The sequence below is a fragment of the Candoia aspera genome, chromosome 2 (assembly GCF_035149785.1).
Source record: "Candoia aspera isolate rCanAsp1 chromosome 2, rCanAsp1.hap2, whole genome shotgun sequence".
Lineage (NCBI taxonomy): Eukaryota > Metazoa > Chordata > Lepidosauria > Squamata > Boidae > Candoia > Candoia aspera.
In genome coordinates, this window is record NC_086154.1 from 202,079,089 (window position 1) to 202,096,648 (window position 17,560).

Below are 17,560 nucleotides of genomic sequence, written 5' to 3' on the forward strand. Positions count from 1 at the left end.
TCAGATAAGAGGTGATGAGAATACATGTTCTGTCCCAACTATGATAGACTACTGGCATTTTGCAAGGGGCATTTTGCACAAGGCTGCCCTTGAAGGCTATCTGGAAGCTGCAACTGATGCAAGATACAGCAGTCCTAACCATTCAACACGTTTTGTGGCACTGCACTGGCTGCTGATTGGCTTCCATGTACAATTCAAGGTGCTGGCTATTACCTATAAAACCCTTCACAGCTTGGTGCCAAGATTCATTCAGGATCATTTCCTTCAGATAGAACCAACTTCCACTTCCCAGGCAGTGCATCCAGAGTTTGATGCTGTAGGTTTCCCTATGTAAATTAATGCTCTTTGGTAATGTCTCCATCCCTTTGCAATTCCTGTCATTATGTATTGCTTTTATTGTTTTAATGTAAACTCTATGAACTGTTGGGAGCCTTACTGGAGTGGAAATGATTATACGAATGGTAAAATAAGTAAGTAAATATTCAAGAGTAAAGCAAGGATTAAAAACAGCAGCAGACAACATGTACATTGGGAATTGCAGAAAAGGTTAAAATAAAGTTAACTATAGGCACCGGTCATACTATACCCATTTTATTAAAAACAATTATTTGGTGTTCCTTATCAATATACCTTCAGCAAAGGATCGTTACCTTGTCGTGGTGCTGGAGCTTGAGCACCTCAATGATGCCATGAGCTAAACCGTGAAGGGCCACCCAAGACGGGAAGGTCATGACAGAGAGGTCAGACTAAATGCGATCCCTGGGGAAGGTAATGGCAACCCACCCCAGTATTCTTGCCGTGAAAACTAAATGGATCAGTACAACCAGAGATATGTCGGTATACCATCAGAAGATGAGACCCCCAGGTTGGAAGATGGTCATCCTTTGCAGCCAAAGGTGGCGGACATCTGTACAGTCGGTAAAAACAAGGCCTGGAGCTGACTGTAGTTCAGATCACGAACTTCTTCTTGCACAATTTAGGATCAGACTAAAGAGATTAGGGAAGACCCACAGATCAGCTAGATATGAGCTCACTAATATTCCTAAGGAATATGCAGTGGAGGTGAAGAATAGATTTAAGGGACTGGACTTAGTAGATAGGGTCCCGGAAGAACTCTGGACAGAAGTTGGCAGCATTGTTCAGGAGGCGGCAACAAAATACATCCCAAAGAAAGAGAAAACCAAGAAGGCAAAATGGCTGTCTGCTGAGACACTAGAAGTAGCCCAAGAAAGAAGGAAAGCAAAAGGCAACAGTGATAGGGGGAGATATGCCCAATTAAATGCAAAATTCCAGAGGTTAGCCAGAAGAGATAAGGAATTATTTTTAAACAAGCAATGTGCAGAAGTGGAAGAAGACAATAGAATAGGAAGGACAAGAGACCTCTTCCAGAAAATTAGAAACACTGGAGGTAAATTCCAGGCAAAAATGGGTATGATCAAAAACAAAGATGGCAAGGACCTAACAGAAGAAGAAGAGATCAAGAAAAGGTGGCAAGAATATACAGAAGACCTGTATAGGAAGGATAACAATATCGGGGATAGCTTTGACAGTGTGGTCAGTGAGCTAGAGCCAGACATCCTGAAGAGTGAGGTTGAGTGGGCCTTAAGAAGCATTGCTAATAACAAGGCAGCAGGAGACAACGGCATCCCAGCTGAACTGTTCAAAATCTTGCAAGATGATGCTGTCAAGGTAATGCATGCTATATGCCAGCAAATTTGCAAACCACAAGAATGGCCATCAGATTGGAAAAAATCAACTTATATCCCCATACCAAAAAAGGGAAACACTAAAGAATGTTCAAACTATCGAACAGTGGCACTTATTTCACATGCCAGTAAGGTAATGCTCAAGATCCTGCAAGGTAGACTTCAGCAGTTCATGGAGCAAGAATTGCCAGATGTACAAGCTGGGTTTAGAAAAGGCAGAGGAACTAGAGACCAAATTGCCAATATCCGCTGGATAATGGAAAAAGCCAGGGAGTTTCAGAAAAACATCTATTTCTGTTTTATTGACTATTCTAAAGCCTTTGACTGTGTGGACCATAACAAATTGTGGCAAGTTCTTAGTGGTATGGGGATACCAAGTCATCTTGTATGCCTCCTGAAGAATCTGTATAACGACCAAGTAGCAACAGTAAGAACAGACCACGGAACAACGGACTGGTTTAAGATTGGGAAAGGAGTACGGCAGGGCTGTATACTCTCACCCTACCTATTCAACTTGTAGGCAGAACACATCATGCGACAAGCTGGCCTTGAGGAATCCAAGGCTGGAGTTAAAATCTCTGGAAGAAACATTAACAATCTCAGATATGCAGATGATACCACTCTGATGGCTGAAAGTGAAGAGGAACTGAGGAGCCTTATGATGAAGGTGAAAGAAGAAAGTGCAAAAGCTGGTTTGCAGCTAAACCTCAAAAAAACCAAGATTATGGCAACCAGCTTGATTGATAACTGGCAAATAGAGGGAGAAAATGTAGAAGCAGTGAAAGACTTTGTATTCCTAGGTGCAAAGATTACTGCAGATGCTGACTGCAGTCAGGAAATCAGAAGACGCTTAATCCTTGGGAGAAGAGCAATGACAAATCTCAATAAAATAGTTAAGAGCAGAGACATCACACTGACAACAAAGGCCCGCATAGTTAAAGCAATGGTGTTCCCTGTAGTAACATATGGCTGCGAGAGCTGGACCATAAGGAAGGCTGAGCGAAGGAAGATCGATGCTTTTGAACTGTGGTGTTGGAGGAAAATTCTGAGAGTGCCTTGGACTGCAAGAAGATCCAACCAGTCCATCCTCCAGGAAATAAAGCCAGACTGCTCACTTGAGGGAATGATATTAAAGGCAAAACTGAAATACTTTGGCCACATAATGAGAAGACAGGACACCCTGGAGAAGATGCTGATGCTAGGGAGAGTGGAAGGCAAAAGGAAGAGGGGCCGACCAAGGGCAAGATGGATGGATGATATTCTAGAGGTGACGGACTCGTCCCTGGGGGAGCTGGGGGTGTTGACAACCGACAGGAAGCTCTGGCGTGGGCTGGTCCATGAAGTCACGAAGAGTCGGAAGCGACTAAACGAATAAACAACAAAATCAATATACAGTATCTGATCCTGATTTTCAGCAATCAGTTCAGGATTCATCATAAATTATTTAATTTGTATTAATACAAACTTCATGTACGACTTTTCCCTCCTTGCTGTGAGTCTAAGTATTTCAAGATTTCTTCAAATAAAAATCCATTCTGTTCCCACTACCCAAAATAAAGGTTGCATGCTGTATCTATTTTCATTCTTAGGTCATGGGATTTTTACTTAAATATTTATAGACAGCTGTTGTATAAAGCCAAATCAGTTTACAATGGATAGGTAAAGGTAAAGGTTTTCCCTTGACGTAAAGTCCAGTCGAATCCGACTCTAGGGGGCGGTGCTCATCTCCGTTTCTAAGCCTTGGAGCCGGCGTTGTCATAGACACTTCCGGGTCATGTGGCCAGCATGACTCGGAACGCCGTTACCTTCCCGCCGAAGCAGTACCTATTGATCTATTCACATTTGCATGTTTTCGAACTGCTAGGTGAGCAGGAGCTGGGACGAGCAACGGGAGCTCACCCCGCCGCGCGGTTTCGAACCGCCGACCTTCCGATCGACAGCTCAGCGGTTTAACCCGCAGCGCCACCGCGTCCCTATGGATAAGCAACATATAAATAGAACAGCATTAGCACCATTACAGGTTCATGCTGTAGAAAATAGAAAATACCAACATCTGCTGATTAATGCAGGGTTGAGGCTTCTTTAAAAACAACAACAACAAAATTTTATAAAGACTGTGGTCCATTAAGAACCTTATATGAACACTGGTCAAAACTATTTTCCCCCTTCTCTCTCCCCTTGACAATGCCCTCGCACTCAGCAGACTGTCAGGAAAAAAACCAAATGTTGCTTTGAAAATTACTCTTGCAACGGCTCCTTTCTCTTTATCAGTTTTAACTCTTCCCCAAGCTCTGTTTGCAAAAGGAGACTATTGAGGGGGACTTATGACAGGTCCTTGGAGTTCCAGCATCCCTGTGGTCACATGATTGCAATCAAGGTCCCCGCGCTTGGCTTGCAATTACTATGTCTCAGTGAGCTGTGGTCACACAATTGCAATTTCTAATGTTCCTTGTCGGCTTCCCACTAGCAGAGTCATTGGGGAAGCAGGCAGGAAGTTGGAAGTCGCAATCATGTAATGTCCTCACTTAACAACCCGCAAGGTCCTCATTTAATGTTAGCAACCAGGACTGCCGAAATTGACGTCACTAAGCGACATGGTCACATGATACTGTGCTGTTCAGACTATGAGAGGGTCAGGCAGAGTTACTAATAAAATTCTTTACTGAATAAACTATTTACGATAGCAAGTTCTTGCAATAGATTAGAGCATGTAATTCAATCAAGTCCACCCAGGTGACAAAGGACACCCAGGCAACACTGCAGAGTCAGGCTGTGGCAAGGCAGCAAGGCACAACTTGGCCAATTCTCTGATCAAAGCTGCAAGGCTGGAAGGAGCTAGGGTGCATGCCAAAGGAGAGCTGAATACTCGGATTGGTGTCCTGGCATGCAGGCTGGATCAGGCTGGCACACAGGAGGCTAGACAAGGCTGGGCTGGAGTCTCTGGGCAGGGCTTGGTTCTGGAGACAAGACTGGACTTGGCTGAAGCATCTAGGAAAGGCTGGGTTCTGAAGGCAGGACTGGACTTGGCTGGGATGCCTAGGCAAGACTCAGATCTAGAGATGAGGCTGGACTGGACTGGAGCATCTGGGCAAGGCTCGAAGCTGGAGACAAGGCTGGACTAGACTGGAGCGTCTAGGCAAGGCTCGGTTCTGGAGACAAGGCTGGACTGGACTGGAGCATCAAGACAAGGCTTGAACCTGGAGACAAGGCTAGACTGGGCTGGAGCACTTAGACAAGACTGGGATCTGGAGGCAAGGCTGGACTGGAGTGTTCAGGCAAGGCTGAGAGCTGGAGGCACACCCGGATTGTGTTGAAACGAAGTGACAAAGCTTGGAGCTGGACCCGAGACTGTGCTCAACAGGAACAGCAGAGAGAGGCTCTACTGGAGTGACCCAAGCAGAAGGCTGTTCCACAAAGGCAGAAGGCGCTGGTTCCACGCTGGCTACAGGCAAGGCTTCCGACACTGGTAAGGATTCTTCTGCAGGTGCTGTGAGCTCAAAGGAGCAGATGTCTCCGGCACCTTGCTCTTGGCACGCCTGCCTTTTTATTTGCTCCTTTTTGCGCCATTTCCCTTACCAGCCAATCGTGCTTCTTTTTCTTTCGCATGCTTCTCTGCTCTCCTCTCTCGAGCACTAATTGGAGGCTTCTCCTGCTCTGCTTAGTCACTTCCTGGTTTAGATTCTTCAAGACCTTGCTGATAGGTTTCCTTTTCCCCTTCTGACTCTGAATAAGTTTCGTTTTCGGAGTCAGAAGCAGGCCCAAACCTCACAGATGACATGCTTTATGACCACATCACTTAGCAACAGATTTCCTGGTTCCAACTGCATTCATAATCCAAGGACTACCTATACCGAAATCATGGCAAATGTGCACCCATAACAGGCCTAGTGCTAACATTAGGATAATTTGGATATATATCTTCAGGTCTTTTCCAGCTGTCATAAATTTCCTGAAATGACATTGTAGTTCTGACTGCTAATCGAAAGACATTACCTTATGAAATTTTCTCACCATAAAGAACTCATCAGTCAACTGGGCCTGGTTATCTGGGGGGCCACAATGTTAATATGTTTTCTACTACAGATTAAGGTTACTATGGTAACTAATCATTTTGGCCGGGTGAAGAGGTTGAATTTAATTGTCCCCTTTTCACATGTTAATGGTTGCATTGCCTAAGGGAGGAACTTGCCTGAACTTGTTTTAGTTTCAGTTTCCCTTCTGTGTAAGCTTGCAGAGAGTATGCAGCTGACAGAAATCTCTCCTCTCAGCAAACAGCCTTTAAATATGTTTGTTTTCTGTAAATAAAATTATTTTTATAGAAATGCCTGCTGTGTGACTTTTCTGATCTCTCCTGGGCCAAAGGCTTTCCTAGCACTCTGCCAACAGGTTATGGGCCCAGTAAGCAGCCCAGTAAGCCCAGTAAAACCCAGAGAGAATAGAGAGATCAGCTCCACACCTCATGCACAATTTAAAGGCAGTGTTCTAACAGTCAGGAATCATGCTGAGACGAGGAGTAGGTCTCTAGTGTTTATTACTGCTACATAAGACAGAAAATCCTAACAAACTGAAGAAGCATGGGAAAACCCAGGCAGATAAACCCCAAAAGTTAAGGCAGGTCTGATCTGTGTCTCTTTGAATGGCTCCTTAATTCCTCAGTACTATGCATGCGTTTTCCCCCCTGGATAGAGGCCCCTTCCTGCTCGCCATCAGTACTCATGACAGGCAGGTAGCAAAGAACTGTGAAGATTTTCTTTGGAGCTGCCTGGAGATTTTCCAGCAATTGCCGGTCTACAGGATAAAGAAGCCAGCTGAGGTGACTTGCAAAAGAAGGAAGAAGCCATGGCTACCTCCCAACCCTCAGCGATGCCTCTGGAGCGCCTATCAGAGACCAACTATTTGAATTGGGCCCTGAAGATGAAGATGTATCTTCGCAGAGAGAATCTTTGGCTGCCAATTGGTGAGCAACCCCACCAAAATCCCAGTGCTGAATGGCTTAGACAGGATGAGCGGGCTAGAGCCACCATTATCCTGGGAGTTGAGGACAATCAGCTAGTCCACGTGCGAGGTATGCAGTCTGCAAAGCAACTTTGGGATGCTTTGAGAGACTTGTATGTAAAGGCAACAGCAGGGAGTAAAGTTACCCTGACAAAAAAGCTGTACAAAGCCTACCTTGCAGAAGGAGATAGCCTTCCTGAGCACCTGCATTATATTCAGCAGCTGTTTGTTGAGTTGCAGGAAAGAGGAATGGAATTTACACCTCTCACAAAATCCTATATCCTCCTGTCCTCACTGAATGAAACGTGGGACATCCTGATTTGTACCCTGGAGGCTATGCCTGAAGCAGAACTCACCCCATTGTATGTTACACAGTGCTTACTCGCTGAATGGGAGAAGAGAAAGGAAAGATCCCCGCCCATCTCTTCAGGAAAGCTGCAGTACCAGAAAACAAGGGAAACGAAGGGAAAGGAAGCTGAGGCCACAGCACTAGTCAGACAGCGATGCTTCACTTGTGGTTCAGCTGGACACTTGCAGAAAGACTGTGCCTTGAGACCCAAGAGTAGAAAGACAGAGAAGAACACAAGGGCAACAAAGAAGAAGGCTCTTCAGACAACCCAAATTGCACAGGTTGCTGAGAAGGGTAATTCTGATGTATGGGTGTTAGATTCTGGGGCCAGTTGTCATTTATGTAATTGTAAAAGCTCTTTTGTGTCACTGTCTAAAACTGAAAGACAAAGTGTATCTTTGGCTGATGGGTCTGTGACCAAAATTATGGGACAAGGTGTCATGTATTTATCCTGCTTAGGAGAAACTGTACAAGGTGTGTTGTATGTGCCAAATTTACAATCAACTCTTTTATCTGTGGCACAATTGGCTGCAACAGGGTATGTCATAACATTTAAGAAAAATGGTTGTGAGATACATGGACATGGAAAACTGTGTGCTACTGGTATGTTAAAAGACTCCTTGTACATTGTGCAAAATGCAAGGAAGCCAAGCTGCAAGGCTGCAGTTGGCAACACTCCATATCATGACCAATGTGTACACCTGATGCACAGGAGATTTGGTCATGCTAATTTCAAGTATATAGCACAAACGCCACAGCTGTGTGCTGACCTAAAGATAAAACCCTGTGACAAATAGTTAGATTGTGTAGTTTGCAAAGAATGCAAAACACTAAAAGCTCCTGTGAGTAAGCACAGTGACAGAGTTACAACTAGACCTTTGGAAATTGTACACTCTGACATTATTGGTCCTTTTGCTCCAAGTCTTGGACAAGCAAGGTATGCAATGACCATCATTGATGATTTCTCAAGATATACATTTATCTACATCTTAAAACATAAAGATGAGGCATTTGAGAAATTTAAAGGTTTTGTGACATGGGCAAATGGAAAATTCTCTAGGCCTGTATCTGCACTCCAATGTGATAGAGGAGGAGAGTACCTTTCTCACAAATTCAAAAGGTTCCTAGTGGAAAAGGGGGTAGTACAAATTCTTTCTAACCCTTACACCTCTCAGCAAAATGGTGTTGCTGAAAGAAATGGCAGAACCTTGCAAAATGCGATGGAATGCATGCTTAAAGATTCACATTTATCTTTTAAGTATTGGGGAGAGGCAATATCTACTGCCTGTTATGTACAAAACAGATTGTATAACTCTGTGATTCAGGACACTCCGTTCCATTTGTTTTATGGTGTGAAACCAAAGGTAAACCATCTTAGAGTGTTTGGTAGCACTGCTTGGGTTCATATTCCAAAACAACAGAGAAGGAAAGGAGGCCCCACAACAAAGAAAGCCATCTTTGTTGGCTATGAAGAAAGCCAAAGGAGCTACAGGTTCATAATGGGAGAGAAATTAATAATTAGCAAAAGCGCTTCTTTTGCTGAACAAAACTGGGGGAGATTAAACTTTAGCTCTCCAGTTGATCTGACCACCACAAGAGAACAGCAAGGACTTGCTGATGGTGATCTTTTGCCTGATGAAGACATTAAACCAGAAAAGCAAACTGAAGATCTGTCTGATGAGACAGATGCTTCTCAGGAAAGTGATAGGAGTCAAAATTTAAGCCCTGTATTACCTCGCAGATCTCAGAGAAGTAATAAAGGCGTTCTTCCATCACGTTTTCAGGCTGAAACAGTAAAGGTTTTTCACATATTCACAGAACCTGAGTCTTTAGAACAAGTGAATGCTTTACCACTCGAGATTGCACAAAATTGGCATTCTGCCATGCAACAGGAGTGAGCATCCTTGAAAGAAAATAAAACATGGAAACTGGTAAATCTACCTCCCAATGAACACTCTCTAGGTTGTAGGTGGGTTTTCAAACTGAAAAGGGATGCTGATGGCAAAATCCAAAAATATAAAGCAAGGTTAGTTGCAAAAGGGTTCACTCAAAGGAAAGATTTAGACTTTGACAAGACTTCTGCACCAGTTACTAAAGGTGAATCAATTAGATTACTGTTAAAAATTGCTGCACTCAAAGGAATGTCAGTTCACCACTATGACATTCAAACTGCATCTCTCTATGGTGATTTAGACCACAAATTATACATGCAGCAACCCCCTGGCTATGAAAAAGGGGAGAATCTGGTCTGTGAACTGCAGAAGTCAATCTATGGGTTAAAACAAGCTGCTAGATCCTGGAACCAAAAATTAGATGAAAAATGCAGAATTTTGGTTTTGAAAAAGGAAAAGCAGATCCACGTGTGTATATATGAAGAAAGACAAACAAGGCTGTATATATCTGTGCATTTATGTTGATGATTTGCTGCTGTTCACACCAACAGAAAAACAAAGGCTTGATTTTGAAGTCTGCATGAAAAGCCATTTCACATTAAAAAGCCTTGGAACTGTAACAAATTACCTAGGTTTGGAAATACACAGGGAGAAGGATGGTGTAGAGAGCATTGTATGCTATGTTGTTGGTTGGCAAACCACGACAGCTGTGCGAGATGCTTATTTACATTGAACCTTCCTTGAACTTCCATAGTGGATAAGGTTGTAGCAAAAACTTTCCTCACAAGGCAACAGGAGCTGTAACCTGAGCTGTGCCAGGAGGCTATCGAGGGTTACATGAGGTATGCATTGCTATTTAGACCAATCAGCCTTCTGCTATGTGAATTACTGTTTTAGTGCACTTGCTTAACTGGGGGAATAATAAAAGAGAGCTTACGGCTTGAATCGGGGCTCTCATCCCGAGGAAGTTGTGTCTGTGCATTCTTCCTACATTCTTCATGAGAGACCACAAGCTCTCATCCTGAGAAAACTTGCAGCCTGTGTATCCTTCATGAGAGACCACCACAAGTGGTGACCCCCCCCCCCCCCCCGACGTGATTCCTTGCAACCCTTTACTCACCAGCTGGAATAGCTACGGTGCACCTCAACTGAATCGCTGGACGACTTCAGTTCCCTTTCGTGAGTATGGGGAGTAAACTTTCAGTAGGGCAGAAAGTTCATGCCAAAGAACTGAAATGTCTGCTAAGGAATACGTTTATTAAAGCAACAGGAAAGCCTTATGATACAGACTTAAAGAGACTTGAGGAACTTTTAAAAATTGTATATAGTAGATGTCCCTGGTATCCAGAACAGGGATCATTAGAACTTGGAGATTGGATAAGAATAGGGAAAGAATTGCATGAGGGTGTTCGAGCTCCTATGTTAATCTTAGCATTGTGGAAGAAGATTAAAGAGGCGACTGAGTTTCATGCTCAGGCATTTAATGCTAATACCACCGCTTCTTCGTTGCCGCCTCCAAGCGCCCCACCACCATATCTTTTAAAACCAACTCAGAGACCCCAATTAACAACTCCGGGTCCTCAAGTGACACTGCCTGCTCCTTTAATTCAGCCTGTTGTGGCACCTGTAGAATCACAAGAGGAAGCGATGTACAAAGGAGCTGTTAGAACTGGGTTTGAAGCTTCCATGCATGCTGGAACCTTATCAGGAGAAGAGTTATTGGAAGGTTTAAACACCTTCCCTGTTTCTGAAACTCAAGACAATACTGAAGCAGCTGATGAGCTTCTCAAGTGCATGGCTGCAGAAAATGCCAATGCTGATTGTAAGAAGGCTTTACAGTCTATCATTTCTCGACCAGAGTATTCTCTGGCTGACATGTTAAAAGCTTGTTTGGAGGTAGGGACTAATGCCTGGCAGATGGGGACTTTAGCAATGGCTCTGCATAAGGGACGCCTTGGCAAGCCTACTGGTAATTGTTTCAATTGTGGGAAGCCAGGACACTTTAAAGCACAATACAGGGCACCGGGGGGAGGAGCAAATGTTGTCAGAGGGACCAGTAATACTTGTTTTAAGCCAAAAACCCCTTGCTCAAAATGCAAATTAACTGCTTTACACATGTTGGTTTAAGAACAATTACAAGCTGGTCATCTTGAGCCAACAACCAGTCCTTTTAATACACCAGTTTTTGTTATTAAAAAGAAATCAGGCAAATGGCGTATGTTGCACGATCTGCGTGCTATTAATGCTCTCATCATGCCTATGGGAGCTTTACAATGTGGGATGCCTAACCCTAACTTAATCCCCAGAACTTATGAATTAAGAATTATTGATTTAAAGGACTGGTTTTTTTTTTGTTTTTTTACTATTCCTCTTTATCCGAAAGACAAAATGTTGTTTGCTTTTACTGTGCCGGTTTTAAATGCTGACCGGCCTACGCAACGATATCAGTGGAAAGTTTTGCCTCAAGGGATGTTACATAGCCCCACCTTGTGTCAAATTTATGTTGCTACTGCTTTAGAACCTTTTCGGCTCCAATATCCAAAATTGTGAGTTTACCATTATATGGATGATATTTTAATTGCAGGTCCTTCCACTGTCATGGTTGCATGATTTACAGACATGCCTAGGAGAATATGGTCTTGTAATTGCATCAGAGAAAATTCAATCCTCTGAGCCTTTTTTATAAGCTGATGCAAACCTATTCTCACCCACAACTACCATCTTTGGAGATTCAATCTCCCATTTCGTATGTTAAGCTGCAGCAGCTTTTAGGGGCAATAAATTGGCTCCGTCCTTATATTGGCCAAACAACAGCGGCCATGAGCCCCTTGTTTGCTGCCTTAAAAGGTGGCAAAGACCCCACAGACTTAATTACCCTATCGAAGGAACAACTTCAGGTTTTACAAAATATTCAAGACAGCCTTGCCCTACAGTGGGTAGATCGCTGTCAAGATAACATTTTTTTCACATTGGTTGTTTTATCAACTGGCAAGCTTCCTACTGCGGTCTTTTGCCAGTTGCTTTTTTACAAATCCAACTCTAAACCTTTTGTTTTCATTCTTGAAAACCTCCCACATACTCCTCATCGTACTATCACTCCTCTGGCTTCTTTGTTTGCTACTTTGATCTTCAAAGGACGCTCTCGTAGCCGAGCACTAATTGGCTTGGATTTGATACGAATCATTGTTCCCATCCCACTGCGAGAATGGGAAATTTTTTTCTCAGAGTCTTCTGACTTGCAAATTGCTTTGACTGATTATGTTGGCACTGTCACCTATCACTTATCATCTGACCCTCGTCTATTGGCGGTCTCACAACTGCCTCTTATTTTTCACTCTATTATCTCTTCTTTTCCTTTGTCTCACGCTCTGACTTTGTTTGTTGATGGCGGCAAGGTTTGGGGGGCGGTGGCGTGGCAAACAGGCTCACAGTGGCACACAAAAATCACCCCTCCTCAAACCTCTGCACAGCGCTCTGAACTTGCTGCTATGATTTATGGCCTTCAACTCTTTCCCTCCCAGCCTCTCAATGTTATCTCTGATAGCCTATATGTTTCTCAAATTGTTTGTTCTCTTCCTGGTGCATATGTTTCTCCTTCTCTCGATGAAAATTTGTTGTCACTTCTTCTCACTCTACAGGATGTTTTGCATAACCGCAGACATCCTCTCTATGTTGCTCATATTCAAAGTCATCAACCTTTCCCTGGACAGATTTCACTTGGTAACCAGATTGCCGATGCAGCCTGTCGTCCTTCTATCCAGTTGTTGTTTTCTGCTTCCCCCTGGGAAAGTCACAGTCAATTTCACCAAAACGCCCGAGCTTTGGCTCGACAATTTAATTTGCCTTTATCACAAGCTAAAGCCATTGTTCAACAGTGTGATGCTTGTTCTCAACACGTGTCTGCTCCATCCATGGGAGTCAATCCCCGTGGCTTGAAAGCTAATCAGATTTGGCAAATGGATGTGACTCAATATCCCTCCTTTTCTCCATGGAAGTATTTACATGTTGTTATTGATACCTTTTCTGGATATATTTTTGCCACTCCACAACGTGGAGAGGCCACAAAGCATGTTATTAATCACTGTGTTTGCTCTTTTGCTGTCATGGGCAAGCCCTCAGTCTTAAAGACTGATAATGGAGCTGCTTATTGCAGCTCTGGCTTTGCCTCCTTTTGCCAGCAATGGTCTGTTTCTCACCTTTTTGGCATTCCTTATAATTCCACTGGTCAAGCTATTGTTGAACGAGCTAATAAGACTTTAAAGTCCTCCCTGGACAAACACAAAACACAAAATGGGGGAGTATTACCCTCATTGCCAAATATTCAGCAATGGCTGAATCAGGTTCTTTTTACACTTAATCATCTAAATCTTTCTTCAAATTCTGACACTGCTGTTCAACGTCATTTTGGATCTCAAGTCACATTACCAAAGCCTTTGGTATATTATAAGCAACTTCCTGACCCTACCTGGAAAGGTCCTGTTCCCTTATTGACCTGGGGAAGGGGATATGCTGCTCTGCTTCTTCCCACAGGTCCATTGTGGGTTCCTGGACGTTGTGTTAAACCATATCATGGCGGAATGGCATCAGGAACTGAGGAATCCAATTCCACAGTTCGGACAGATGCTGCAAACCAACTCCACCACAGGAGCCACCACCAACAAGGCTCGAGTGCCACGCCAACAACAGCACCGTCTGACATGGGGACAAATCAAAGCTCTGGGAATGCAAGCGAACCAACTGTTGCAAAAGAACAATCTCCCTAAATCAGAGGACAATTTCATTGTTGCCATTATTGCTTGTTTGAATGCCAACTCTTTTATTACCATTTTATGTATTTGCTTGTGTAGTTTGTTTTCATTTATTCTAGCCTCACCTCAGCATGGATCCTGGACTCCGAATATATACATTCCGGATCTACAATCACTTGCTCGCACTCTACAGAAAATGGACTGTTGGGGTTGGTTGCACGCCCCTGCCTATGGCCACGCTGGACTTCCTCTGGTGGCAGTTCCTCTCTTTGTAACCCACTGGCACAACCAAACCTTTGTGCCAGGTATTCGCACTGCTGCCCAAGATAATGTGACCATAGTTCATTTAGCCTCTAGATTTCAGACACTTGCCACATTGTGTTGGCAGTATATTAACCCTAACAGTATTAACCTTGGCATTTATTCATCATGTACTCATATGTTTAATATCACTATACAAATATTTGTATTATTTGCATTAATTGCTGTTGCATTTATTGTTTCCCTCTCATATCTTCCATGTGCCCTCAGCGTTACTCTCCTGTGTATCAGCCTCTATCACAACAGGAAATGGCTTGCTATAACTGAAAATAAAAAGGAGGAGATGTAGAGAGCATTGTATGCTATGTTGTTGGTTGGCAAACCACGACAGCTGTGTGAGATGCTTATTTACATTGAACCTTCCTTGAACTTCCATAGTGGATAAGGTTGTAGCAAAAACTTTCCTCACAAGGCAACAGGAGCTGTAACCTGAGCTGTGCCAGGAGGCTATCGGGGGTTACATGAGGTATGCATTGCTATTTAGACCAATCAGCCTTCTGCTATGTGAATTACTGTTTTAGTGCACTTGCTTAACTGGGGGAATAATAAAAGAGAGCTTACGGCTTGAATCGGGGCTCTCATCCCGAGGAAGTTGTGTCTGTGCATTCTTCCTACATTCTTCATGAGAGACCACAAGCTCTCATCCTGAGAAAACTTGCAGCCTGTGTATCCTTCATGAGAGACCACCACAGGATGGTAGCTTTCTGTTAAACCAACATAGTAAAATTCAAAAGCTCCTAGAGGATTTTAATATGCAAGACTGTAAACCAGTCTCTACTCCGATGATAACAGATTTTCAGAAAGATATAGGAGAAACTCAATTAACTGAGGCAGAGACATATAGATCTGCAATTGGAAGTTTACTGTACATTGCAAATCACTCTCGCCCAGATATCTCAAATTCTGTGGCCATTTTAAGTAGACAGGTAGAGAAACCTATATCTACTGGAAAAGCAGCACTGAAGAGGTTAATGAGGTATTTGCAAGGAACAAAGAATTATTGCCTGAAAATAAATGCCTCTGGAACAGAGAAATTGCAGGCTTTTGCCGATTCTGACTGGGGAACAGATGTCAGTGACAGGAAATCCACTTCTGGGATTTTAATTCAATTTGCTGGGTCTCACTTAGGCTGGCATTCTAGAAAGCAAACACTTGTTGCTCTTTCCACTTCAGAAGCAGAGTTTTATTCTCTAACACAAACCTGTAATGAGGTTATATGGTCTAAACATTTGTTAAAAGACATAGGCATGGAAGTGAACCAGCCTATAACTGTTTATGAGGATAATCAAGCTTGCATTGCTATGGCAAAATCTGAAGCCTGCAAGAATAGGACAAAACATATCGATATTAGATATCAATATATCAATATATCAAATATATGATAAGCAAAGGAGAAATAATGTTGAAATATTGTGAATCAAAAGACATGATTGCTGATATTTTAACCAAACCTCTTGCTGTACCAAGACACAAAGAGTTAACAAAGCAAATTGGTTTGCATCTCATTCTGTAGTATAAAAAGGGGAGTGTTAATATGTTTTCTACTACAGATTAAGGTTACTATGGTAACTAATCATTTTGGCCAGGTGAAGAGGTTGAATTTAATTGTCCCCTTTTCACGTGTTAATGGTTGCATTGCCTAAGGGAGGAACTTGCCTGAACTTGTTTTAGTTTCAGTTTCCCTTCTGTGTAAGCTTGCAGAGAGTATGCAGCTGACAGAAATCTCTCCTCTCAGCAAACAGCCTTTAAATATATTTGTTTTCTGTAAATAAAATTATTTTTATAGAAATGCCTGGTGTGTGACTTTTCTGATCTCTCCTGGGCCAAATGCTTTCCTAGCACTCTGCCAACACAACTGTCTTCTGTAGTTTTTGCCCATCTTATATGATGGCATCTCCAGGTCACACCCATTAAACAGTGTGATTTGATGGGACCTAGGATGCATACCTTCTCTGTTGCAGAAGTGCCTTCTAGAAGAACATACCCCCAGGGATTTACTTGGCCCCCACCCTGATCTTGTCTAAAAGAGACATTAAAACCTTGCTTTACACCCAAGGTTTGGGCTAGAGTAGGTGGCAGGCTCTTTTTATAGATTTCTGGTTTTGCCTGTTGTTGCAATGGAGTTGAGCTTGTAAATTTAATTAACAAGGAGGAAGAGGACAAATAGTTAAAGAAATTGTTGTTGAAGTTGTTAATCTAACTGGATGGTAAATTCCACAGGGATGATTGAGTCACATACCCTGCAACATTGAAGGCAGATTGTGTTGGAATCCTGGATTCCCACACCATTTTCACAGCTTCTTCAGAAGAGTTATCCTAAGAAACTGCATGTTAATTCTCATCAAGGCCCTTTCCTTTATGCAAGAACAGACAATACTAGTAGAAATTTTTAAAAGCCCCAAAACTAGAAGAAAAAAACTTCTACCTTTTCATCTCTGTGTATTTTGTTCATATTTTCCATCTGGAAATCATGCAGGGACTGGATTTTGTCAATCTGTTCCCTCTGTTTCTTTAGCTCTCCTTGGAATTCATTCTTTTTCATTTCTACAGCACCTCTTTCCGCAGCTGCCCTGCGCACTCTTCCTTCTAGTTCCATTATACGATTCTAAGAGGAAAAGAAGATTTGAAAAAAAATTTCTCTAGTACATACATATGTACATATCTTTATTACAGTCACTAACAAGAATAATCACAGTCACCCCAGTATATGTACAGAATTAGAATTTGTTTTTCCATTCTATATCTTCAAAACATAAACTGGATTTATTTCTCTATATGCGCACACATAAATGTGATGCTTATTAGTCCAACTCACTAGCTGAATGAATATCACAGAATTTGAAAACATGGACAGGGGAAAGATAGTGAGAGAAAAAATTCCTTGTAATTTTGATCCTCAGGATGAAGAAATAAGTTACTTGGCCCAGAAGACAGAATTTACCAGCTGCTAGCAGAAACTGGTGGACAGAAGGTAAGGAGCCAATCTGGAGAAGTCTTTTTTTTTTCCTTGTTGCATTAATAGACTTGCTGCATTTTCTATAAAGTTATCCAATTTAGTACAGGAGTATCTTCAAAGCTGTAGAACCAGTTCTGCAATATTTTCCCCACTTTCACCTTTGACCTGGGGCAAGGTGAAGATGTTTGTGGGAAAAAAAATACAATTGGCCTCTATTTCCTCTTGTTTCATAAGAGTGATTGGTAAGCCTTTTGATGGGAGTGGGGCTACGTTTTTATTTGCATATACACACCTCCACAGCTAAGAATAATTGCACAACTTTATTTTAAAACATGTATAAACTTAGCAGACTTTAAAAATACTCAAAACACTACTTGCGTCATGTACTCTGGCTATAATCCAGTTACTTTGCCCTGCAGTTCAAATGCTATTTATGTTTGCCTATGTTTATAGTAAGCATGGTGACTACAGAATGGGATATGGTTCTGTTAATATTAAATGCGATGCAGTGCAACAACCATCTGTGAAAGAGATACTGACATAATGATGCTTCAGAAGTATAATGAGCTCCAGGAGAGACTCAACCATGGAAC

The 17,560-nt window shown here is 42.5% G+C and overlaps 1 protein-coding gene across 3 annotated transcripts in view; it reads right to left on the reverse strand.

Moving 5' to 3' along the window:
* Positions 1-17,560, reverse strand: part of GOLM1 (golgi membrane protein 1) — a 54,033-nt gene that overhangs the window by 14,835 nt on the left and 21,638 nt on the right. For all 3 annotated transcript variants that reach the window (XM_063295197.1, XM_063295195.1, XM_063295196.1), the window contains one exon: positions 16,437-16,616. In XM_063295197.1, coding sequence (XP_063151267.1) covers positions 16,437-16,616 — 180 coding nt within the window. The remainder of the gene's footprint in view (positions 1-16,436; positions 16,617-17,560) is intronic.